Consider the following 25,668-nt stretch of genomic DNA (forward strand, 5'->3'; position numbering starts at 1 on the left):
GCAGTTTTCATATCCAAAACACAATACTCAATCATGACTCACTATCTGGAAAGGACCTTAGCAATTACATAATAACTTTGGCAGAGTAGAGTATGGTGAAACAAGACTGATTGCGTAGTGTGTTTGTGTGTTTTCAGGTCTAATTGGAACCAGATGGCTTGCAATACGAGCTTGAACACAAACCTATGCAAATGTATTTTTGCGTTATGAAAATATCGTATTAATGAACATTTTAAAAACAAGAGGATGGTTGTGTGAAGTAGGATCAGTTGCCTTTAGGTGGCAGTAGCTGCATTGGTAGTGATGTCTTTCTGTGCCGGCATAACTTTTCTGCTTGTGATGGAAGGAGGAGCAGATGAACTTCAATGGCTCATCTTTTATGGGAACATTTTCACAAAAACACAAGGGTAGAAATGTAAGATTGTGTTAGATTTTACGGTGTGTTGACATAACAGAATAAGATGAGCAGTGGAATATTGGAAAATACCATTGAGTTGTTGAAATCAAATACATGAGATAATAATCTGAAATTTAGTTTCACTAGGCTACTGCCTTAAGGCAATGCAGATAGAATAGCAATGGAGCCAATGTCATCTAAGCATTAGTTCCACCAATATCAACCCATATGACAGCTTGATCCTCATTCCTAATCCTGGAAGCGTATCTTCACTACACAGCACTATTTGACAGATTTTGAAAATGTGTTTTTTCTGTGCCAACTCAAGCTGGCTCCGGGTGACAATGCTTTGACAGCAGGCCCATGGGCATGGGGGTTGGCACTGCTTCAGACTGCCAACGCTGGTGCTGCAGTGGGAACTGCAGAGAGGAGAGGGCATAGCCGGATGATGTGGCAAATCTACTGTAGAGACTCCCCAGCAATCTTTATCTGTGTCCCAGGGGGGCTTAGGACTGAATTAAGTAAGTCATTGGGATGCAAAGCGGATACTTCAAAAGACCGAGATGTAGCCTATGTGTCTTCCTGTATTCTGTACACTTCACAATCAATAGGCTGGTGTGGGGGGGTGGTGTGTGCAGGTCTGTTAGTCCACATTTGTGTTTATGTGTATGTTTTTCTACAACGGGCCAAGTTAGTTATGCCTCACCCAGTGGCAGCACTACAAAGTAACGGAAGCAGGGCCCAAGCCCCTCAGGAAAATGGGTCGGTTTCTTCTCCAGGGATAAATAAACCATCCCAAAATACTGAGTGGAAGAGGAAGAGGATGTGGCCCCTTTTATTTGTGCTGTTTTGGAGAGGGACAGGGTAACCTCAGTTGCAGGTCAAAAGAGAGACTTGAGTTTAGTTTGTGTAGGCCAATGGGGTATGCTTTCAGGCAGGGCCTGTAATCCTGGGTCAGTAGAGAGGAAAGCTCGAGTAGAGCTTATATAGTGTGTAAAGCAGACTCCTAGCGCTCTGTAGTATTTGCAGCCTGTTGTGCACTTAATCATGTGCGGTCCGTAGTAGTAGGGAGGTATTTTGTGGCCTGTAACGTCAACTCATGCATTGGCATCTGAAATATGTAGCATTTGGCTTGTGGGCATTTCTGTCTAAAATGACCGATGAGCACCAACATGTGAAGTTTGTATGAGCATATCAAATTTGATATCAAATGAAAGCTAGGAGTATTTTCTTTTGTTAAGGCTTAAATTTAAAAAAATCTAACCATTTCCGTCGTCGGAATTTGGAATATTCAAAGGCTTTGATTTCTGGTCAAACAGATGAAAAGGGTCTTTGACAACATCTACCAGAAAAGGTCTTAAAAGGTATAAGAAATACACTGAGTGGACAAAACATTATGAACACCTGCTCTTTCCCTGACAGACTGACCAGGTAAATGCTATGATCCCTTATTGATGATACTTGTTAAATCCACTTCAATCAGTGTAGATGAAGGGGAGGAGACCGGTTAAAGAAGGATTTGTATGCCTTGAGACAATTACGACATGGATTGTGTATATGTGCCATTCAGAGGTTGAATGGGCAAGACAAAAGATTGAAGTGCCTTGAAATGGGGTATGGTAGTAGGTGCCAGGCTCACCGGTTTGTGTCGGTTTTCCACGCTCGACAGTTTCCTATGTGTATCAAGAATGGTCCACCACCTAAAGGACATCCAGCCAGCTGTGGGAATTATTGGAATCAACATGGGCCAGCATCTCTGTGGAACGCTTTCGACACCTTAGAGTCCATGTCCCGATGTTCTGAGTAGGGGGAGGGGGGTGCGCAGCTCCATATCGGGAATGTGTTCCTCATGTTTTGTGCACTCCGTGTACATCAAAACACAATAATGTTGAAGTAACGACTCCTGCAAACTAATATAAACACTTAAACAGGGCTCTACACTGACCTTTTTTACAAGGAGCACGTATGTGCCTAAGTTGGAAAATTTTGGCGCACAAAAAGAAATGTAGGAGCAATGAAAAATTAGGTATTAAAGCTAGAATCCTTACTTTTTCAGTACAGTACTATACAATAGAGTGGAGTACAGTACAGTAGAACACACTAGACTATAGGAAAATGTACTGTGATGCCCAAACACTGTCGTCTATGATTGTTTCAGATTTGGTCTGGTTCGGACCAACCAAATGTTATCTTGTTTGGGGGCGGAGAGCATTACAATAATAGCCAGTGTGTAGAATAATACCTAAATATGCAAAAGAAGGATATTGCATTTTTCTACCTTTTTTTGTGTATCTATTCAGGATACATCACCATGAATAGAATGATATTCATATCCATCATTATTAATTTCTGTGTAGTACAGGTCAGGGTCCCATGAAGTCCACTTCACCTACTGTAGTTCAATAACCCATTATATTTTTGTTGTTCATAGCTGACACCCCATTCTTTCTGCAGACATCTTTGAATCTTAATGTGGAGTAGATATTTAAGAGTTTTGGAAAACGTGGTGGCATAAAAAACCGAGAGAGATTTTCCATCTGCACCATTCTTCTAGTAAATGTGTTTTTGTGAAATTGGCTTCTAGTAAATGTGTTTTTGTGAAATTGTCTCTAACTTGTTCAAAGTAATCTTTGTGCATAGAGTTGTATAGGTTGTTAAACTTTTGAATTCAATGTTTTTTATTTGGCACACATTTTAAAGCTTAATTCCGTTACCATGGAATTGCAGCCCCGTTCCCTCTCCCTTCTGCCAGTACGTATGCACAACTGTTATCCCTCCCTTCAGACCTTGTAACTGTCTATCGTGGCTCTGAACTTTGTCTCACTTTAGACACCCTTTGACCAGGAAAAGGCACGTTGGAAGAATGAACCTTCACTCTACTTTCCATTAGTGCGAGTCAACTCTCCAGGAGGTTAACGTTCAAGTGACAAACGTTCAGGAGGTTTAAGTCAGTCTGAAGGAAAGTAGGCAAAGAGAGTAGCTTTGTTGTCATAAGGTTTACACATCAGAAGGAAACAGCCGCTTCCCTCTCCCCACCTCCCCAGAGAGACCCAGGTGGGAGCAGCGCTGTGTTATCTTACCTGCTCTGTTGGACGCCATGGTGATGTCACTGTTGTCCACTATTCTATATATCGCCCCGTTAAGCACACACACTCTCCCCCCGCAGAGCTCCTAGCCGACCCAGGGCATAGAAACACTGCCAGCTGTGGACCTGACCCCTGACTTGGACACTCCTCAGATGAGATGCCAACTCCTCATGACTCCCCGCCCCCTCCACTCCTCTAATCCAGAGACTTTATGGGGCTGGGTAATGTAGTGTACACGATGGGACGTTCCATCTCCCCACTATGGGGTGGGGGACTCCAGCTGACCCTTCTGTGTCCACATGTTCAGCCTTTGATGTTTTTAATTAGACCCCACCCGCTCTGCTCTCACAGCTTGACATTACACTTATATGACATAATACCTCAGGAGGGTGACACCGTTAGGGGCTATTGCAGGACAGTGACACTGTCCACAGTCACCAGATGTGGAGTACAGTGTCTGTGTCCCCAAGTGGAAGAGGAAAAGGGTTCTGGTAACAACCACTGCTCAGTGATCACAGGGATTCCTGACCTCAAGTCTCTAAGGGGTTCAGATGGGGCATTATTAATTGAGCAAGTCAGCATGGTATTATGAATCCATACTGTGTGACACCAGGGCAGTCTTGGTTACATATAACTGCTATTACTACACGGTCTAGCCGCAGTGTCATCATGATAACCATGTATAGTGTGTTTGGAAATTATTCAGACCTCTTGACTTTTCCAGATTTTGTACCTTACAGCCTTATTCTAAAATTGATTAAATAAATAAAAACCCTCTTCAATCTACACACAATACCTCATAATGACAAAGTGAAAACAGTTTTGTAGAAATTGTTGCTGATTTTATTTTTTTATTTTATTTTTTTTATGTTACGTAATATTCAAACCCTTTGCTATAAGACGTGAAATTGATCATCCTTGATGTTTTTACAACTTGATTGGAGTCCACCTGTGGTAAATTCAATTGATTGGACATGATTTGGAAAGGCACACACCTGTCTATATAAAGGTCCCACAGTTGACAGTGCATGTCAGAGCAAAAACTAAGCCATGAGGTCGAAGGTGTGTCCGTAGAGCTCCGAGACAGGATTGTGTCGGGCACCAAAAACATTTCTGCAGCATTGAAGGTCCCTAAGAACACACTGGCCTCCATCATTCTTCCATTTAAGAAGTTTGGAACCACCTAGACTTTTCCTAAAGCTGTCCGCCTGGCCAAACTGCGCAATCGGGGGAGAAGGGCTTTGGTCAGAGAGGTGACCAAGAACCCGATGGTCACTCTCTGACAGAGATCTAGAGTTCTTCTGTGGAGATGGGAGAACCTTCCAGAAGGACAACCATCTCTGCAGCACTCCACCATTCAGGCCTTTATGGTAGAGTAGCCAGACGGAAGCCACTCCTCAGTAAAAGGCATGAGTGTCTGCTTGGAGTTTGCCAAAAGGTCTCTAAAGGACTCTCTGACCATGAGAAACAAGATTCTCTGGTCTGATGAAATGAAGATTGAACTCTTTGGCCTGAATGCCAAGCGACACGTCAAGTGTCACAGAAATGTTTTTCAGCGGCAAGGACTGGGAAACTAGTCGGGATCAAGGGAAAGATGAACGGCGTAAAGTACAGAGATCCTTGATGACAACCTGCTCCAGAGAGCTCAGGACCTCAGACTGAGGCCAAGGTTCATGTTCCAACAGGACAAAAACCCTAAGCACACAGCCAAGACAATGCAGGAGTGGCTTCGAGACAAGTCTCTGAATGTCCTTGAGTGGCCCAGCCAGAGCCTGGACTTGAAACCGATCAAACATTTCTGGAGAGACCTGAAAATAGCTGTTCAGCGACACTCCCCATCCAACCTGACCGAGCTTGAGAGGATCTGCAGAGAAGAATGGGAGAAACCCCCCAAATACAGGTGTGCCGCGCTTGTAGTGTCATACCCCAGAAGACTCAAGGCTGTAATCACTTCCAAAGGTGCTTCAACAAAGTACTGAGTAAAGGATCTGAATACTTATGTAAATATGATATTTCAGTTTTTTATTTTTATTTATAACAATTCTACAAACCTGTTTTTGCTTTGTCATTATGGGGTATTGTGTGTAGATTGATGGGGGGGAGCCATTTTAGAATAAGGGTGTAACGTAACAAAATGTGGAAAAAGTCAAGGGGTCTGAATACTCTCAAAATGCACTGTATATCTGAGTAGAAATTAAACTCAATTGGTAGGATATTAAATGTCTATCATTGTGGATCCCCTTCATTTATGCCCAGTGCTCAGATAGTGTCTAAAGATCTGTGTGTACTAGAGGTCGACCGATTAATCGGAATGGCCGATTTTAATTAGGGCCGATTTCAAGTTTTCATAACCATCGGAAATCGGTAATTTTGGACGCCGATTTTGCCCTTTAAAAAATAATAATAATAATTTAGAAAAAATTACACCTTTATTTAACTAGGCAAGTCAGTTAAGAACACATTCTTATTTTCAATGACGGCCTAGGAACGGTGGGTTAACTGCCTTGTTCAAGGGCAGAACGACAGATTTTTACCTTGTCAGCTCAGGGATTCAATCCAACACTCTAACCACCTGCCTCACGAGGAGCCTGCCTGTTACGCGAATGCAGTAAGAAGCCAAGGTAAGTTGCTAGCTAGCATTAAACTTATCTTATAAAAAACAATCAATCAATCATAATCACTAGTTATAACTACACATGATTGATGATATTACTAGTTTATCTAGCGTGTCCTTCGTTGCATATAATTGATGCGGTGCACATTCGCGAAAAAGGACTGTCGTTGCTCCAACATGTACCTAACCATAAACATCACTGCCTTTCTTAAAATCAATACACAGAAGTTTATATTTTTAAACCTGCATATTTATCTAAAAGAAATCCAGGTTAGCAGGCAATATTAACCAGGTGAAATTGTGTCACTTCTCTTGCGTTCATTGCATGCAGAGTCAGGGTATATGCAACAGTTTGGGCCGCCTGGCTCATTGCGAACTGATTTGCCAGAATTTTACGTAATTATGACATAGCATTGAAGGTTGTGCAAGGTAACATGAATATTTAGACTTATGGATGCCACCCGTTAGATAAAATACGGAACGGTTCCATATTTCACTGAAAGAATAAACGTCTTGTTTTCGAGATGATAGTTTTCGGATTCGACCATATTAATGACCTAAGGCTCTTATTTCTGTGTGTTATAATTAAGTCTATGATTTGATAGAGCAGTCTGACTGAGCGATGGTAGGCACCAGCAGGCTCGTAAGCATTCATTCAAACAGCACTTTCGTGCGTTTTGCCAGCAGCTCTTCGCAATGCTTCAAGCATTGCGCTGTTTATGACTTCAAGCATATCAACTCCCGAGATTAGGCTGGTGTAACCGATGTGAAATGGCTAGCTAGTTAGCGGGGTGCGCGCTAATAGTGTTTCAAACGTCACTCGCTCTGAGACTTGGAGTAGTTGTTCACCTTGCTCTGCATGGGTAACGCTGCTTCGAGGGTGGCTGTTGTCGATGTGTTCCTGGTTCGAGCCCAGGTAGCGGCGAGGAGAGGGATGGAAGCTATACTGTTACACTGGCAATACTAAAGTGCCTATAAGAACATCCAATAGTCAAAGGTATATGAAATACAAATCGTATAGAGGGAAATAGTCCTATAATTCCTATAATAACTACAACCTAAAACTTCTTACCTGGGAATATTGAAGACTCATGTTAAAAGGAACCACCAGCTTTCATATGTTCTCATGTTCTGAGCAAGGAACTTAAACGTTAGCTTTCTTACGTGGCACATATTGCACTTTTACTTTCTTCTCCAACACTTTTGCATTTTTGCATTATTTAAACCAAATTGAACATGTTTCATTATTTATTTGAGGCTACATTGATTATATTGATGTATTATATTAAGTTAAAATAAGTGTTCATTCAGTATTGTTGTAATTGTCATTATTACAAATACATTTTTAAAATCGTCCCGATTTTAATAGGTATCGGCTTTTTTGGCCCTCCAATAATCGGTATCGGCGTTGAAAAATCATAATCGGTCGACCTCTTGTGTTGCACCATGGCAGCCCTAAGCTGGCTGCAGCAGCTGAGCTGGCCCCTGAGACGTGTGTCCTGCAGCCGCCGGTGACATGGTATATTCCATAGACTGATGGGAAGAACAGTCCAGCAGTGTTCCCAGCCGGTGTCACTGACTCTTCATATTGATGTGTAAACAGCAGTAAACACCAGTCAGGGAATTCACCAGTCATCTAAAAAAGTATGATTGAGCAGTTGGTATCAATCTGAAAATGCGTGCCACCAACTTTCAAAACACATTGGGTGGGAGGGGGATGTAATCAGTATGGAGGACAAATGAAACAGACTTGTGAGAAGAGCTGCAGTTTGGCTGTAGTACCAGCAGCAGTAATCCAGCCATGTACATCAGTGCAGCTGAGTCCCAGACAGACCGTGCTTATCTAGAAGCCAGCAGCAGGCAGCTGTGTCCAGATACAGCGTGGGCCGGGTACAGCTTCCATGCCCTAATACAGGATGTTTACACTCCAACATCCACACACACAACCGCCTTCTTCTTCTGCCATGGCATACATTAAGCCGATTTTAAATCCCCCAGTCATTTGCGCTTAGAAGCTTCAACTCCGATTTCCCGTAGCTGACACTCTGCAATGGTACTACCACTGCTGTATAGGGAGTAGTGCTGCTCTTGGTGTAGTTAACTACTGCTGTACAGAATAGTCTCATTCCACAGTGTGTTCATACAGAATACAGATTTTCTGCTGAGGCTGGTGATTGTGGATGTTCTGCTTGTAGGTCACAATGTTATTGAGGTTATTGAGTGGTTAGGGACTGTGTGTGTGTGGGGGCACTGAGTTTACCCTCCACATCCTGGCCCAGTGGTTTGTTTGTTGTCCAGAGGAGAGGTTCTATCGGTGCTGCAGCCTGCTGAGGAGGAGTGAAGTGGAGCAGTAGAGACACAGCTGATCCCTGTGACTCAGCAGTCTTCACCACCCAGCAAGGCCTGAATTATTAATCATTAGCACAACACAGAAAAGAACAACAAACCCAGTACTGTACACTACTCCATACACACACAAATACACACACACACAATCTGATTTCTCCCCCACACTGCTGCTGCAGCACTATCGGTACCGGTTTATCATTAGCTGTTTGTTCTACGGGGTAACCCTCTCGGAGACTTCCACCTCTTGATAGTGTGATTGGTTGGTGGTGAGGGGTGGAGTGGGATTGCAGACACCCAGCAGTACTCATGGACTGTACCTCCTGCATAGGCATGAGGATTTCTGCACTGCATTGCTAAGAGAACCATTACCAGATAACAAGACTCCAAAATGAGAGTAGGATGAGCAGTGTTGCAAAAGACCCATTTCTCTAACAGCTTGTTAGGTTTTATGGACCACTCTGAGAAATGGTCTGAGAAATTGTATTTTAGAGGTCGACCTCAACCCTGATACAACCATAAATCATCTTGTGGGCTATGGCATACATTTTGAAATCGAGAAATATCTGACAATGTATCAGTACCTTCAGAAAGTATTAATACCCCTGGACTTATTCAACGTTTTGTTGTTACAGCCTGAATTCAAAATGGATAAAAAAAATAAAAAAAGATAATTCTCACCCTTCTACCCACAATACCCCATAATGACAAAGTGAAAACATGTTTTTAGATTTGTGCATATGTATTGAACAATTAAATACAGAAATATCTCATTTACATAATTATTCACACCACTGAGTCAATACTTTGTAGAGTAACCTTTGGTGGTGGTTACACATTTGAGTCATCTTGGGTATGTCTAGCAGCTTTGCATATCTGGATTTAGGGATTTTCTCAAGCTCTGTTAAGTTAGCGGCGGTGAACAGCAATCTTCAAGTCTTTCCACAGATTCTCAATGGGATCAAGTCTGGGCTTTGGCTGGGCCACTCAAGAACATTCACATTCTTGTTCTGAAGCCATTCCAGCATTGCTTTGGCTTATGCTTGTGGTCACTGTTCTATTGGAACATAAATCTTCACCCCAATCTGTCGTTTGCACTCTGAAGCAGGTTCTCATCAAGGATTTGCCTGTATTTGGCTCTACTTATTGTTCCCTTTATCCTTACCAGTCTCCCAGTCCCTGCCTTCTGGCAGGTTCTCCCATCTCAGCCAAGGAACTCTGTAGTTCTGTCAAAGTGGTCATTGGGTTCTTGGTCACCTCCCTGACCAAGGTCCTTCTCGACCGGTTGCTCAGTTTGGTCAGACAGCCAGCTCTAGGCAGAGTCTGGGAAGTTCCATAATTGTTCAATTTCCCAATGATGGAGAGTGGAGACCACTGTGCTCTTGGAAACTTTCAACACTAAAAAAAAATGTATACCCTTCCCCAGATATATGCTTCATCACAATCTCAGATCTACAGACAGTTCTGTGGACTTCATGGTATAGTTTCTTCTCTGACATGCACAGTCGGCTGTGAGACCTTTTTATAGTTTCTTTCTAAATGATGTCCAAACAATTGAATTGGCCACAGGTGGACTCCAATCAAGTTGTAGTGACATCCCGTGTGGCTCAGTTGGTAGAGCATGGCGCTTGCAACGCCAGGGTTGTGGGTTCATTCCCCACGGGGGGACCAGGATGAATATGTATGAACTTTCCAATTTGTAAGTCGCTCTGGATAAGAGCGTCAGCTAAATGACTTAAATGTAAATGTAAAATGATCAAATAAAGTTGGATGCACTTGAGCTCAATTTGGAGTGTCATAGCAAAGGGTTGTGAATACTTACAGTACCAGTCAAAAGTTTGGACACATCTACTCATTCAAGTTTTTAATATTTTTTTTACTATTTTCTACATTGTAGAATAATAGTGAAGACATCAAAACTATGAAATAACACATATGGAATCATGTAGTAACCAAAAAAAGTGTTAAACAAATCAAACAAATCATTTTAGATTCTTCAAAGTAGCCACCCTTTGCCTTGATGGCAGCTTTGAACACTCTTGGCATTCTCTCAACCAGCTTCATGAGGTAGTCACCTGGAATGCATTTCAATTAACAGGTGTGCCTTGTTAATTTGTGGAATTTCTTTGTGGATTGCCATTTTTCCATAAACTATTTTATTTTTTTAAATGTTTATTTCACCTTTATTTAACCAGGTAAGCTAGTTGAGAACAAGTTCTCATTTACAACTGCGACCTGGCCAAGATAAAGCAAAGCAGTGCGACAGAAACAACAACACAGAATAAACAGAATAAACAAGCGTACAGTCAACACAATAGAAAAAAAGAAAGTCTATATACAGTGTGTGCAAATGGCATGAGGAGGTATGACAGTAAATAGGCCATAATAGCAAAGTAATTACAATTTAGCATATTAACACTGGAGTGATAGATGAGCAGATGATGATGAGCAGATGATGGTGTGTAAGTAGTGATACTCGTGTGCAAAAGAGCAGCAAAGTAAATAAAACCAATATGGGGATGAGATAGGTAGATTGGGTGGGCTATTTACAGATGGACTATGTAAAGCTGCAGCGATCGGTTAGCTGCTCAGATAGCTGATGTTTAAAGTTAGTGAGGGAAATTGTAAGTCTTCAGTTTCAGCGATTTCTGCAATTCGTTCCAGTCACTGGCAGCAGAGAACTGGAAGGAAAGGCGGCCAAAGGAGGTGTTGGCTTTGGGGATGACCAGTGAGATATACCTGCTGGAGCGCTTGCTACGGGTGGGTGTTGTTATCGTGACCAGTGAGCTGAGATAAGGCGGAGCTTTACCTAGCATAGACTTGTAGATGACCTGGAGCCAGTGGGTTTGGCGACAAATATGTAGCGAGGGCCACCCGACTAGAGCATACAGGTCGCAGTGGTGGGTGGTTTTAAGGCGCTTTGGTAACAAAACGGATGGCACTGTGATAGACATCATCCAATTTGCTGTGTAGATTATTGGAAGCTATTTTGTAGATGACATCGCCGAAGTCAAGGATCGGTAGGATAGTCAGTTTTACTAGGGTAAGTTTGGCGGCGTGAGTGAAGGAGGCTTTGTTGCGAAATAGAAAGCCGATTCTAGATTTTGGATTGGAGATGTTTGATATGAGTCTGGAAGGAGAGTTTACAGTCTAGCCAGACACCTAGGTATTTGTAGTTGTCCACATATTCTAAGTCAGAACCGTCCAGAGTAGTGATGCTAGTCGGGCGGGCGGGTGCGGGCAGCGAACGGTTGAAAGCATGCATTTGGTTTTGCTAGCGTTTAAGAGCAGTTGGAGGCCACGGAAGAAGTGTTGTATGGCATTGAAGCTCGTTTGGAGGTTAGTTAGCACAGTGGCCAAGGAAGGGCCAGATGTATACAGAATGGTGTCGTCTGCGTAGAGGTGGATCAGGGAATCACCCGCAGCAAGAGCGACATCATTGATATATACAGAGAAAAGAGTCGGCCTGAGAATTGAACCCTGTGGTACCCCCATAGAGACTGCCAGAGGTCCGGACAACAGGCCCTCCGATTTTACACACTGAACTCTATCTGCGAAGTAGTTGGTAAACCAGGCAAGGCAGTCATTTGAGAAACCAAGGCTATTGAGTCTGCCAATAAGAATGTGATGATTCACAAGTCAAGCCTTGGCCAGGTTGATGAAGACGGCTGCACAGTACTGTCTTTTATCGATGGAGGTTATGATATCGTTTAGTACCTTGAGCGTGGCTGAGGTGCACCCGTGACCAGCTCGGAAACCGGATTGCACAGCGGAGAAGGTACGGTGGGATTCGAAATGGTCAGTGATCTGTTTATTAACTTGGCTTTCAAAGACTTTAGAAAGGCAGGGCAGGATGGGTCTAGAGTGTCACCCCCTTTGAAGAGGGGGATGACCGCGGCAGCTTTCCAATCTTTAGGGATCCCGGACGAAATGAGAGGTTGAACAGACTGGTAATAGGGGTTGCGACAATGGCGGCGGATAATTTTAGATAGAGAGGGTCCAGATTGTCTAGCCCAGCTGATTTGTACGGGTCCAGGTTTTGCAGCTCTTTCAGAACATCTGTGATCTGGATTTGGGTGAAGGAGAAGCTGGGGAGGCTCGGGCAAGTAGCTGCGAGGGGTGCGGAGCTGTTGGTTGGGGTAGACAGGAGGAAAGCATGGCCAGCCGTAGAGAGATGCTTATTGACATTTTCGATTATCATGGATTTATCGGTGGTGACCGTGTCGCCTAGCCTCAGTGCAGTGGGCAGCTGGGAGGAGGTGCTCTTGTTCTTCATGGACTTTACAATGTCCCAGAACTTTTTGGAGTTAGAGCTACAGGATGCAAATTTCTGTTTTGAAAAGCTAGCCTTTGCTTTCCTGACTGACTGTGTGTATTGGTTCCTGACTTCCCTGAACAGTTGCATATCGCGGGGACTATTCGATGCTATTGCAGTCCGCCACAGGATGTTTTTGTGCTGGTCAAGGGCAGTGAGGTCTGCAGTGAACCAAGGGCTATAATGGGGATCCTTTTTTCTGCAAACGATGCCTGCAGTACCGCTGTCGGCCTTGAACTTCCATGGCTTCAATGAGAGGTGGCAGTCTTTCTACCCTGCAATGGATTCATAATGGGACTTAGCGAGTGTCATAGCATTGTTTTAACAGGAAGAATCTGTGTCCTCAAGGCGAGATTTATCCCAACCAGCTGTGGCACTTCAAACCATGTCCTCTAGTAATGAATTATTAGCCAGTTAACCTTTTTATTTGCAATGGTTCTCACTCAATAATAACTGTCTCACTGTTGACAGACAGTGTTTTCAAAAGAGAACCTACTTGACTAGACAAAGACGTGTGTGTGGGTGTGCGGACTGTCCATGTATTGTGTCGCTTAGGGGCATGCTATTTTAGTTGCTGTGCTGCATAACTATGAATGACAAGCCAGCGATAACACTGAAGTCACTGATATTCCTTTGTCATAACCCTATAGTACATGATCCTCTTGCCCTTTACCTTACTTAGGGATGTGATCACTGCTCTTACAGTAGCAACAGTTCAAGCAGGAGACATGAAGCTTTCATTCCTCACCGTCCACTCTGCTGTCTGCTCTTATCAGTCCCTAATGTAGGGTTTGACTTGGCAATTTTATAGCAGATTACTTCTTGCTGTTCTATATGTTAAGCTTAAAAGCCCTCTCTCCACCATCTGACGGTCTATCCTGCTGTAGACTGCAGGCCATGGGGGGTGGGGAGAGTGTGTTGAAGCCATGAGGTTGAAATGAGGATGTATTTCTTAGAGATCAATGAGTATAATTGAAGTCTTCATCCATCCATCCATCCCTCCTCCTGCTCTCTCTCTCTCTCTCTCTCTCTCTCTCTCTCTCTCTCTCTCTCTCATATATCTGAATTCCATCAACCCCGGGCTCAGCTGCACTCCTCATCCCCCCCAATCGAATGTAGTTCAGTGTGTCAGGTGCTGCTGAAATATTAACACAGCACACACACATGCTGAGAGAGTTCAGCAGCACACTACACTTGTGCGCCCTGTGGAAGCACTTCTAATGCTGCAGATGGTTGTGTGTGTGTCCTGATCAATGTTATTGCCCCACAGTATGACTTTTACTGTAATGGTGGTAGCAAATCTCCCCCAGTCACACAGAGTTTGAGCCTTTGACCGGTCAACTGAACACTGCATGGCTTTGGGGAATTACCTTGCCCCCATAGATCGCAGCCACTCTGCATTAGACATTTTACATTGCATGTATTTTCAGCTTGTAAATTCATATCAAATGAAATATGAATGTTTTAGTATGAATCTCATTCTCAGTGGTGAACTCTCATCAGTGTTATTTTTCTGGTTCATGAAATCCCTCCAGTATCTAGGAAGACGTTCACTGTATGTACTTCAGTAGCTGATATGTGCATGTGACAATACAACCCCAGGTGACGTGGATGATTCCCTGCCAGCTACTGTCCTGTAAGTGTGTGTACTGGGGTACTTTATGAGCATGCGACCCACAGCTGCAGCAGGAAACAGGGGCCGCCTCAGAATGATGGGAAATTGATAAATAAACAAGAGATGGACAGTGCCCGGTTTCCCTGTCTGTCTCTGTCTTTCCTTTCCCCAATCAGGACATGAGTCATGGCGCTGCAGACCCTTGTCAGTACAAACATGTCCAATGGCTCGAAGGCAGAGTGTCCATAAAATCAGGCCTGATTTGCAGGTGGGAGATATTAATCAATTTTTTTTGTAAAGCCCATAAGTGAATATTGATTCATTTCTTCATGAATGTGGAGCCAGTTCAGGTTGATTATTAAACAGCATGGTTTTATGGGTAAAGTTCCAGGCCCTAGGTAAACTGTGTGGCTGATGGGTTGTATCTGGATGAATCCTAGTTTGACATCCTGAAGGTCTTGGCTTAATCAGCCTTTGCTGTCCTACTTCTAATATGTTTTGTGCACTTGGTAGAACAGGGAGGACAGGCTCTCATCCAGCCAGAGGCTAATCTTTTATTTAGAATTTATTCTCTGCGTGACGTCTCGGCATAAAAGGCTTAAATCCGTACATTTCCTTGGTGTGCTTTGTAAATAAAGATGGCTTTTAGCAAAAGCACTGGCCAGTATATGTTTACCTTTTTTCTCCAGGTTTCTAAAGTAAAACAGATTTGTCTTTGAACACAGGCTGACTGACTCAGCTGTTGTTTGTGTGGGCACACACTTTAATTGGAATATGTTAAGTCACAGAGTAGGTTTTACTCAAATCCTGTTCTTTTTAGATGAGCTTTTCCTTGATCGAGGAGATTACGGAGGATCATGTCCGTTTAGAAAACAGTTTTCCAAGCAGTCTGGCTGAGGTGGAGGAAGTTTTTACTCACTGTCTTTATTAAGGCTTTCATTAATCCAACCGTAATATGCTGCCATGTCATCATTATTCATGTTTTAGAGAAGTGTAAATTATTAACTCATTTGATTCTTGGAGAATTTGTCCCTTCGCTGCCCCTTGTTTCTCACTTCAACTAAATAAGCGCTCAGCCACATTGCGCTTTGCCTGACTGAGGAAACAATCTATCCTTGAGTTAGCACACATTCATTTACTCCTTAGTCAACGCCTTGATATTCATCACATTCCCTCCCCTTACTGTACAAGAACAACTATTGTATTTGGGTGCGGTTATGCCGGCTGCTTATTTCTGAATGCATTCCCCAGAGAATGCAATAAAAGCAAATATTTTCATGTACAGATGTGGTCTTGACAGTGAGTAAGGGAAAAGATAGAGTTGAGGTTTCAAAGAAGGGAGAGGCAGGGGGAAAAGAGAGAGGGCGAAAGGGAGAGCGATGCACAGCATCAGCAGCAGCCGATAGAAGCTGGCGTTGTGTCGAGGCTCAGCATTGGCTGAAGCTGCAGCAGCGTTCACAGCATCCCTCATCCCCCCCGTCTCTCTCCCTCTCTCGCTTGCCTGCTGACTGAGGCACTCCTGCAAACACGGGCTGGGACAGCTCTGCTTTGCTGTGGCTCTGACCGAGGCTCCTTTCCCTGGCTGGATAAACTCTCTCTCCAGGCTCCCAGGCTATCTCTCTTTCTCGGAGCCCAGACAGCAGCCTCGCCCTGGGGGTGCAGTCATAGGAAGTTGTGGAGCTGGGTTTCAGGATGGACCAGGCTGTAGTAGGTTTGGATCTGGGAAACCCGGTCATCGTCCGGCTCTACTGAGGGGGCTAGTGAGGAATGCCTGTTTTGGACCTGGAGTGATGGGGTGCACCACCAGTGTGGTTGTGTTTGACGGACTGCGTACGGTCTTACAGAGGAACTGTGGGTACATCTGCAAAAGTGGTGCTGCCGAGCCCGTTGGGCAGAACGAGGCTGAACAAGCCGCGTGCAGCCGGAGGGAGTCCAGGGTCCCATGGCCAACACCTCGAGTACTGAAGGTGTGTGTCTGTGTGTGCAGTGTGTGTCTGTGTGTGTGTCGTTATTACTTATGACATGCCTGCCAGACTGTAGCTCTGGTCCTATCTCGTCATACAGTATCAATACAACACCAGTCCTGACCTCCCTCAGCAGCCAGGTGCTTCTTTAAATCAAAGTAGTGTCCGGAGACAGGATTTCACTTCCTAAATCCACTCAACTGTCTTCCCATATCCTGTGAATTATATAGGGAACTTTTCAAAGTTTCCTTTAACACCAAACTTCCATTGAAGCAAAATGTGATACCATTTTTCCTACTCAGGAAACGGCACATGATCTGTAGGAAAGTAGGCCGAACCCCATTGTGTTGCTATATTCGTTTTTAATGGACCTCTTATCCTTCCATTTGAGGTACCAAACGCCACAAGGCAGCTTTTATGTACTTAAAATGAGCATAATAATAGTTTTTTTGTTGATAAATGAATCATGAATTCCTCCTTTTTAACTGACCTACTGCATTTCAGCTGCAGAAGTGCACCTATTTCAGTAGTATAATTGACTTGAAGCACCAGTGTGTGAAATATAAGGGGAGGAGGTTTGAGTCTCACCCTCTGCGATGCGCTCCAGGGGTTAAACCCTGTGCAGGAGAGACACTGGGCTCTGTGTCTGCTACAAATCCATCATCTTTGGGCTGCTGGCTGGCTGCATCCTCTGTTCTACCCAGTACCAGCTTGTCTGTCTTGACCTTTGTCTATGTCTTGTTTGCTCTCTAAGGATGCATGCAATTGCACCCTATTCCCTATATAGTGCACTACTTTTGAACTAAGCCTTATGGGCCCTGGTCAGAAGTAGTGCACTTTATAGATTAGGGTGCCCTTTGGGATGCTTCCTAACTGTGTCTAAAGGATACTGATGGCTCTTTCCTCCTGCTGAATGTGACAGCCATTGGGTTAACTGTGATGTGAACAGATTGACAGGGACGGCTCCATGGTAGAGTAGCCCGAAGAGACAGGAGAGATGTATAGGTCAAGGGCATTGTGACCTTCTATAGGTCAGAGATGCTCTGGTCATCTAGCTCTGCTGATTTGAATTCCCTCTCAGCATTTGGTTGTGTCACAAATCATTAGGCGAAAAGGTGCAGGGAGGGAGAATGATGCCGCATGACACCCATGGGTATCATACTGTAACTGATAGGACGTCAGAAGAAACGCAATGGTTGAAACCGAAGCATGTTTAGCTCCTTGGTGACTGCCCTCATAAAACAATGTTTCAGATTGACCAGCCCTACTGGAATCCCCTGTTCCCTGGACTGGAGTTTTGCTCTCCTTGTTGTTATGCTTCTGATTTATAGCAGGTATTTTGGTCCACACAACCTGTAAAGACGTCAACCATTAGTGTTGTCCTATACATTCCCCATGGCTTGAAGTCATTATCTCTGTGTGTGGGAATTTAAAGGAAAGGTTAAAGGGGTAAAAGCCACTGGGTGGGCCAAACACACACACACAGACACAGAGAGAGATAGGGGTGGCTATTAGTAGGTAGTTCTTCGGTCCAGACTCATACAGTATGCTGTTAGGGGGGTTTGTTTTGGGAGTTTGACTGTTCTCTTATTTTACTCCCTCTCTAATTACACCAGCGCACCCTTTTCCTTCCTTTAGGAAACTCACATCTCTCGCTCTTCAGGGGTGGGGTTGGATGCCTTTAGGGGACAAAGGTCACTGCTATTAGGATTCTGCTCTCTATGTTTTTCATGATTTGTCTTTGCCACTCCTGCTAAACTACTTAGCTATGTTGTACATCATCACTATGTTTACATTCTTATCATACTGTTGACAAGTGCACAGCTCCTTTCCTCCTCTAGAGCTCCAGGAGATTTGAGGCCAAAACCAATATTGCAACACAAAAGCAAATGTGCCAGCTATTCTTATCAATGGAATGTCGTTTCGGGAGCAGGAGAGGGAGAGAGAATGGTGACGTCAAGTTGGGCCATGATAAAATAAGCTTTATCGTGTGGTGTGTTGAGGAGTAATGCTTGAAAAATAGACTAACAATGTTTTCACTTATACAGAGTAATTGAGCCATTTGTTATATCTAAGGCGCTGCATCGCAGTGCTAGCTGTGCCACTAGAGATTCTGGGTTCGAATCCAGGTTCTGGCGTAGCCGGCCACGACCAGGAGACCCATGGGGCGGCGCACAATTGGCCCAGCGTCGTCCGGGTTAGGGAGGGTTTGGCCGGCAGGGATATCCTTGTCTCATCGCGCACTAGCGACTCCTGTGGTGGGCCGGGCGCAGTGCACGCTGACACGGTCGCCAGGTGTACGGTGTTTCCTCCGACACATTGGTACGGCTGGCTTCCGGGTTGGATGGGCATTGTGTCAAGAAGCAGTGCGGCTAGGTTGGGTTGTGTTTCGGAGGACGCATGGCTCTCGACCTTCGGCCTCTCCCGAGTCCGTACGGGATTTGCAGTGATGAGACAAGACTGTAACTACCAATTGGATACCATGAAATTGGGGAGAAAAAAAGGGGTGAAAAAAAAGAAGGGAAAAAAAACAGGCTTATAGACATTTTTGCTAATTTATTCAAAATAAAAAACTGATCCTGAATCGTCTTGGCTGTGGGCTGAGGGTCGTTGTCCTGCTGGAAGGTGAACCTTCTCCCCAGTCTGAGGTCCTGAGCGCTCTGGAGCAGGTTTTCATCAAATCAAATCCCCCCCCAAAAAATGTCACATGTTGAATACTTAGCGTGAAATGCTTACTTACAAGCCCTTAACCAACAATGCAGTTCAAAAAATAGAGTTAAGAATTAAGAAAATATTTACTAGATGAATAAAAAGTAACACAATAAAATAACAATAACGAGGCTATATACAGGGGGTACCGGTACCAACTCAATGTGCGGGGGTACAGGTTAGTTAGTTAATTTGTACATGTAGGTAGGGGTAAAGGGACTATGCATAGATAATAAACAGCGAGAAGCAGCAGTGTTAAAACAAAAGGGGGGGGGGGGGGTCATCAATGTAAATAGTCTGGGTGGCCATTTGATTAATTGTTCAGCAGTCTTATGGCTTGGGGGTAGATTATGTTAAGGAGTCTTTTGGACCTAGACTTTGGGCTAAGGTACCGCTTGCAGAGAGAACAGTCTATGACGGGTGATTGGAGTTTAACTCTTTTAAAAAATGTGTTAAAAAAATTAACTGTGTGTGTAAGTAAAATAAAACGTTTCTTTTAAAGTACACACATACAGTTAAAAAAAAAAAGTTTAAATAAAAGTTAAACTCCAATCACCCATCATAGACAATAAAATATTCATTTTTGGGGACCCCTACAGTACCTCGGGCCCCAGTTGAATACCCCTGCTGTACAGCATAACTGAATTAGCCGTAGTGTTACTCCACTGGATAAATTGAATTACTTAGCCAAATGTGGCTGTTGTTCCTTTTAGATGGTGACCACGTTGACTAGTCTTGTGTTTGTCTTAATGTTGTTAGGACGAGGTGTAGGACCATTTATTTGCAATGTCCGTTGCTAAGACCATAATATATTATCCTAGCCTAATTCCTTATAGGCATACAATCCCTCTCCTCTATTTATGTCATCCTTATAATTATTTTCTACAAGTGGAAACTCTGACCAGCCCCCATAGATAGTCAGTGTTATACACACAGGCTGGGCGTTCACCAGAACATCCACATGAAAGCAATGTGCCGTTAACTCTCTGCAGAGAGAAGACAAACAATCAGATCACTCCCCTGTCCTTTTTACACACTAGCCGTAAGCACAGCTAAATAACAACAGACGTAGCTATCTAGCTAGCTAGGGCAATGTTTTTTGGATTTGTCATGATTGTGTGTAACTGTGTGTGGTGTCTCAGGCCGTTGTGAAGTTGCCTAGAATGGGTTGTTTCCAGACATGCTAATAACATTAAGGTGCTTTCCGTTGCCCTCCCTCACACACTCTGATTGGGACAGGAGAACATTATCTCCAGCACTTAGCTAGGCTCCTTCACCATGACCTGCTCTGGCAACAAGTCCTAGAGACACTAGACGAGAACAACATTGTGTACATCAATGTGCAGCTGTTCAAACTTGACGAGCCACACATTTGTTCGATAGAATTGCATTGCGTTGCGTTCGGCCTTGGGTGAAAAAGACTACATGTATCTATGCAGGGAGGAGGAGGCTGGAAATGCCATAGTGTGCTGTATCCATCCCTACTGTGGTCATGTTTTGTTTCCCAGCTGCTTTGTGTGAGATGAGACTCTTGTTCTCACCTCTTTATACAGTACTGACGTAAGCAGCAGTGGGCGTAGATGTGGACTGACACTGACTGTATTATGATTTGCCTTATCGCCATGCAGTCAGTGTGAATTCTCCATCTTACCTGGCGCCTGGGAGCTCCCCGGGGGGACTGGAGTGAAAACAGCCCGGGTGCTGGTCCTGGGAAGGGTGTGTTCTGATGAAGAGGGGATGTGTGTTTTGTTACATTCCAGGGTTACACCCATCTGGTTTTCCCCTGGCTCCTACTGGGAAGAGAAGGCCCAATTATTGCATCAAGTCTTTGTTATGTAACACACCGCCCCAGCCCTGCTCCCTCCAGCCCTGCTCCGTTCAGGCCGGAATGGGATAGCTGGGTGTGGATGTCTGGCTAGCTTGGCCTAGGCAAACACCAGTCCATACTGAGACCTGGCAGCCATTGTATTAGGGCTTAAATCATCTGAAGAGGGAGATTAGTTGAGGGATTTTCACTATGTGCTAACCTTATCATTGGTATACAGAGCTGAAGCAAAGTCCTAATGAAAACACTGCTATCATTACACAATTTGATAACCGTCCTCTAGTGCCAGATGCAGTGTCATAGGCCCTAGCAATTTACATTCATGCCATAAAAGTCCCTTATCCCGAAAAGGATAACAAGGTGATTCAGTGATGACGCAGAATGAAACTCAATAAAAGTCTAGGACTGATGTAGAGGAAGCAACTCTTTCTTCTTAATGAGAGTGCTTCGGATAAAATGTCTGGGTGGAAATAAAGGGCAACAGTAATGATGAAACATGACGATAACTGTAGCAGACTTCTGTCCCTGCTCTGCTTTGTGTTTCATCACACTCTATATACTTCATATCTTAAAGATACAGATACACATTATGGATGCAATAGAAAACAGCTCTGTATTTATTCTGCACTTTCACAATCCTATAGTACCGTAGTTATAATGTATTCAGGAATATATATATATATATATACATCCTATCATAGGGATACACTGTTTCAACTTAGTCTGGCGTGATTCTTGGTCTCAGTAGAAACTGAACAATAAGCATAACAAAAAACCCAAATTCACCCAGAATCTTTCCCCCTTCTGTGTAGTTGACTTGACGGCTGTGTGGGAATACAGTAGCAGAGCTGCACTGCAGAGGGGGGAGGGAATGTCTTTTGAAGTCCTCTACAGTACATTATCTCTCTCTGTTGCAGATAGGAGCAGGGGGTGGAACCGGCAGATCCTGACTCCTGTCCATGTATAAACACATTACAGCTCTCTGATCAACGTCATTATGGACTGTTAATGTGTTATTGTTCCTCATATAGAATAACTAAACAATTAGGCATCAGAGCTGATATCTGGTTGTTTCTGCTTGACTAATATACAATTAGTCCACTGTGTCCTGGGTGCTGTGTTCGTTTGAATGTGCAATCCAGGATCTAGGAGTCTTTCACCCGCATGACTGCCATTACTGTTTAAGAACTGTTTACATGCTGATTTGTAAATGTAAAATTGTCAATGACTCCAGTCCCCCAAGTCATAGACTGTTCTCTCTGCTACCGCACGGCAAGCTGTACTGGAGTGCCAAGTCTAGGACCGAAAGGCTCCTTAAGAGCTACTACACCCAAGCAATAAGACTGCTGAACAACTAATCAAATGGCCACCTGGACTATTTACATTGACCCCCCCCCCCCCCCTTTTTTGTTTTTACACTGCTGCTACTCGCTGTTTATTATCAGTACCGGTACCCATTTACGGGGTACCCCGTACCCACTAAAGTAAGCGTTGTTATTGTTAAAAAAATATCTTGTGTTACGTTTTGATTTTGATTTTATACGTTTTTTTAACTTGATTTAGTCTATTTTATTAACTCTATTTCTTGAACTGCGTTGTTGGTTAAGGGCTTGTAAGCATTTCACAGTAAGGTCTACACCTATTGTATTCGGCGCATGTGACAAATACAATTTTATTTTATTTGATGTCACAATCGATATTAACCACACAGTAATTCATTTGGATTCCGCTGAGAGCGTGACATAATGAACAAGTGGGTGTTTCAAAGGATGTCTGATGAAATTCCTCATGGAATTGTGGCGGGCAGCAGTAGGAGTAGCTAGATTACTGTACTTGTCCGCAACTTGGTTGTTCGCTATGTAGAGTCAACATCCCAAAAATAATTTTGTCAACAAAATGTGGTGTCCTTGCATTGCATCAGGGCAATTCCACGTAATGCTTTGACTTGCTTTGCTTTGACTTTAAAATGTATGCCAAACAAAAAACATTGATTTAGAAGTTTAACAAACCACACGGCTATGCACAATTTCCACTAAAACATTTACAAAAACAAATTTGGTGGAAGAACTGTGCAGATGCAAACTTTGGTAACAGAAATACATCATTATGGATATGAATGTCATTCTCCTCATGTTTCACAAGTTTGGACATCACAGCGCAGCACAGTAGAGTGCAGTGCAGTACAATACAGCACAGCAGAGTAGAGTTCGGTACAATACAGCACAGCACAGTAGAGTACAGTGCAGTACAATACAGCAGAGTAGAGTACAATACAGCACAGCAGAGTAGAGTACAATACAGCACAGCAGAGTAGAGTACAATACAGCACAGCAGAGTAGAGTACAATACAGCAGAGTAGAGTACAATACAGCAGAGTAGAGTTCGGTGCAGTACAATACAGCAGAGTACAATATAATGTATTGAACTGTACTCTGCTGTGTTCTACTCACTAGTGTTTTGACTTCGATACCAGGTCTAGTATCACGATACTCGATACCACAACAAAAGAAAGAAGGCTTATTAGACAAAGTCACAGAATGGCACTTGATCCAGACAGATAAACTCAGCTACTGCTCTGTTCAATCGTTGGGCGTCTATTGAATTCAATATTACTACATGTTTTAGAGGTAGCCGTGTATGCATTAATGAATACATGTTACAATCAATGTGGCGTAGTTGTAGCAATCATTTTGACTCTGGTGAAAACAATGTAACTACAAAACAACATAATGGTAATCATTTATTTGAAAGGTAAATCTCTATTGATAAACTGGGTAAATCAGGATGTAGCCTAGGCCTATTCACAATACAGGTGAATGCATATTATGCAACAGGAGTGTGTGCATGCATTGAGTTATTGAGCTGATTTCATGGGGCTACAGATGACAAACAATTCCTTCCATTTAGGACTTGTTTTATTGGCAACTGCTAGGAGAACATATTTTATTATCAACAACATGTGCATGTGCACAGGGATGGGCAACTTTGATGGGGGTGGGGACCACAAAAATCTGAAATCATCATGAGGGGCCGCAGTTGCTTGCGGGTCTGCATACGACGTGTGTGTATATCGCATTTTAAAATTGTACCTTTTTTGTATTCTACTATTCTAACTTGCAACAGTAAAAAAAATATACAGTACCAGTCAAATGCTTGGACACGCCTACTCATTCAAGGGTTTTTCTTTATTTTTACTATTTTCTACATTGTAGAATAATAGTGAAGACATCAAAACTATGAAATAACACATATGGAATCATGTAATAACTAAAAAAGTGTGTTAAACAAATCAAAATATATTTCAATTTGAGATTCTTCAAAGTAGCCATCCTTTGCCTTTAGTACAGCTTTGCACCCTCTTAGCAAAGCCGTCGTACTGCTTGTAGAAATGTTTGTTAAAAATATCCTTCACTTGTGATAGAGAGAGACCACTATGCTCGACGTTACTGACACCGGCTTAAGTCTTTGTTATGGTAGCAACGTAGGCTACGCTGTTACTCCTCGCAGTTTCAGACAGGGCAGGTCGCAGGGCAGATAGAAACAGCACGGATTTAGGCAACTTAATAATTCATAAACAAAAATCAGTAAAATCACTATAATTGGTAGATCTATCATTACTTATTTCTGTGAGCTTTCATTATCCTCGTTCCTCATGAGGGAAATATCTTAAATATATGTGGGTTTTTGGTAACGGCAATATTTCTTAAACTTACAGAAGGTAAGAAAAATGAACCAACTAATCTATGCCTTCATTTCCCCCAAAACATGGACTCTTTAGCTTTCATTTGATATGCTCCCATACATTTCACATGATGGTGCTCATGGGTCCTTTTTAATGGAAATGCATACTGTAAAACATAATGAGCAATGGTTGTTTAGTAGTATGAGTAATGACAGTCTTGCACCAAATTGACGTTGCAGACGGTGTTTATCAGAGACAGGAACTCTGATTCACTGCTGCTCTGTGAAACCCAGAAAGCGCTGACACTTGTTGCCCTCAGGAAGACAGACTTGTAACTCATTCCACTGTGGAACCTGTCATGAATCCTGTTCCTGTCATGTTCTCCAGTCCTTCTCCCAGAGTCTCTGTGCCTTGAACCTAGGTGAGGCTGGAAGAAGGTTGTGCATTTCACAGCCTGGGGCTCCAGCACGTGAGCGGTCTAGTGTGGGACGGGGGTTAACTGTGGGGGCCAGAAGGGGGGAGGTGATAGTTGGATGGGAACAGCTGTAGTACCCACTGAGGCCCTCACGCTGAGCTCTGACACAACCACGAAAAGATAACATCCTCCCTGCTGTGGCCCACTGAGGAATCTGAAGGGTCGACCCTACACGGAGGTGGGTTAGCAGGGCTATGTTAGCCATGGAATGGCTCTCCGGCAGATGGATCAACAACCAGAGGCTCGTACAGACAGGAGACAAGCATAATCTCCTTGTCCGAGGCCCTGGCAAGGCCCTGTGACAACCAAGAGGCAGTTGGACACAAAAAGATTACATCCCAGCGCTACATACAATGGACAGATACAAACTGGTGACTTGTTTACTCATACTGTATATCTGGAAGTGAGGGATTCAGTCGGTAGTCACTAGTATCATCAAATAAGTTGCCACATTTAATTTAATTCAAGAGTTCATCTTCAGTTGAAAACTGACTTTCAATCAGTTTCAAACTGAGTACCAAAGAGTTTCAAACTGAGTGGGAACAGGAGAGAACGAACTTGGTGTTCACTGTTTTAGATGGCAGTTTATGTGGGTCACTCAGGATTTGTGAAAGATGTTTTCTGAGGTACTCACGACAAA

At 43.5% G+C, this 25,668-nt stretch overlaps 1 protein-coding gene across 10 annotated transcripts in view; it reads left to right on the plus strand.

Moving 5' to 3' along the window:
* LOC139546821 (dedicator of cytokinesis protein 9-like) overlaps nucleotides 1-25,668 on the plus strand; it is a 118,122-nt gene that overhangs the window by 29,829 nt on the left and 62,625 nt on the right. For 2 of the 10 annotated variants that reach the window (XM_071355645.1, XM_071355639.1), the window contains exon 1: nucleotides 15,903-16,340. The exons of 4 other annotated variants lie outside the window; for them this stretch is intronic. In XM_071355645.1, the coding sequence (XP_071211746.1) occupies nucleotides 16,164-16,340 (177 nt within the window). In that variant the 5' untranslated portion in view covers nucleotides 15,903-16,163. Of the gene's footprint in view, nucleotides 1-15,902; nucleotides 16,341-25,668 lie in introns of those variants that run through there. 4 more of the 10 variants (XM_071355640.1, XM_071355644.1, XM_071355641.1 and 1 more) reach the window with 2 other exon arrangements.

Source organism: Salvelinus alpinus, chromosome 20 (genome assembly GCF_045679555.1).
Source record: "Salvelinus alpinus chromosome 20, SLU_Salpinus.1, whole genome shotgun sequence".
Lineage (NCBI taxonomy): Eukaryota > Metazoa > Chordata > Actinopteri > Salmoniformes > Salmonidae > Salvelinus > Salvelinus alpinus.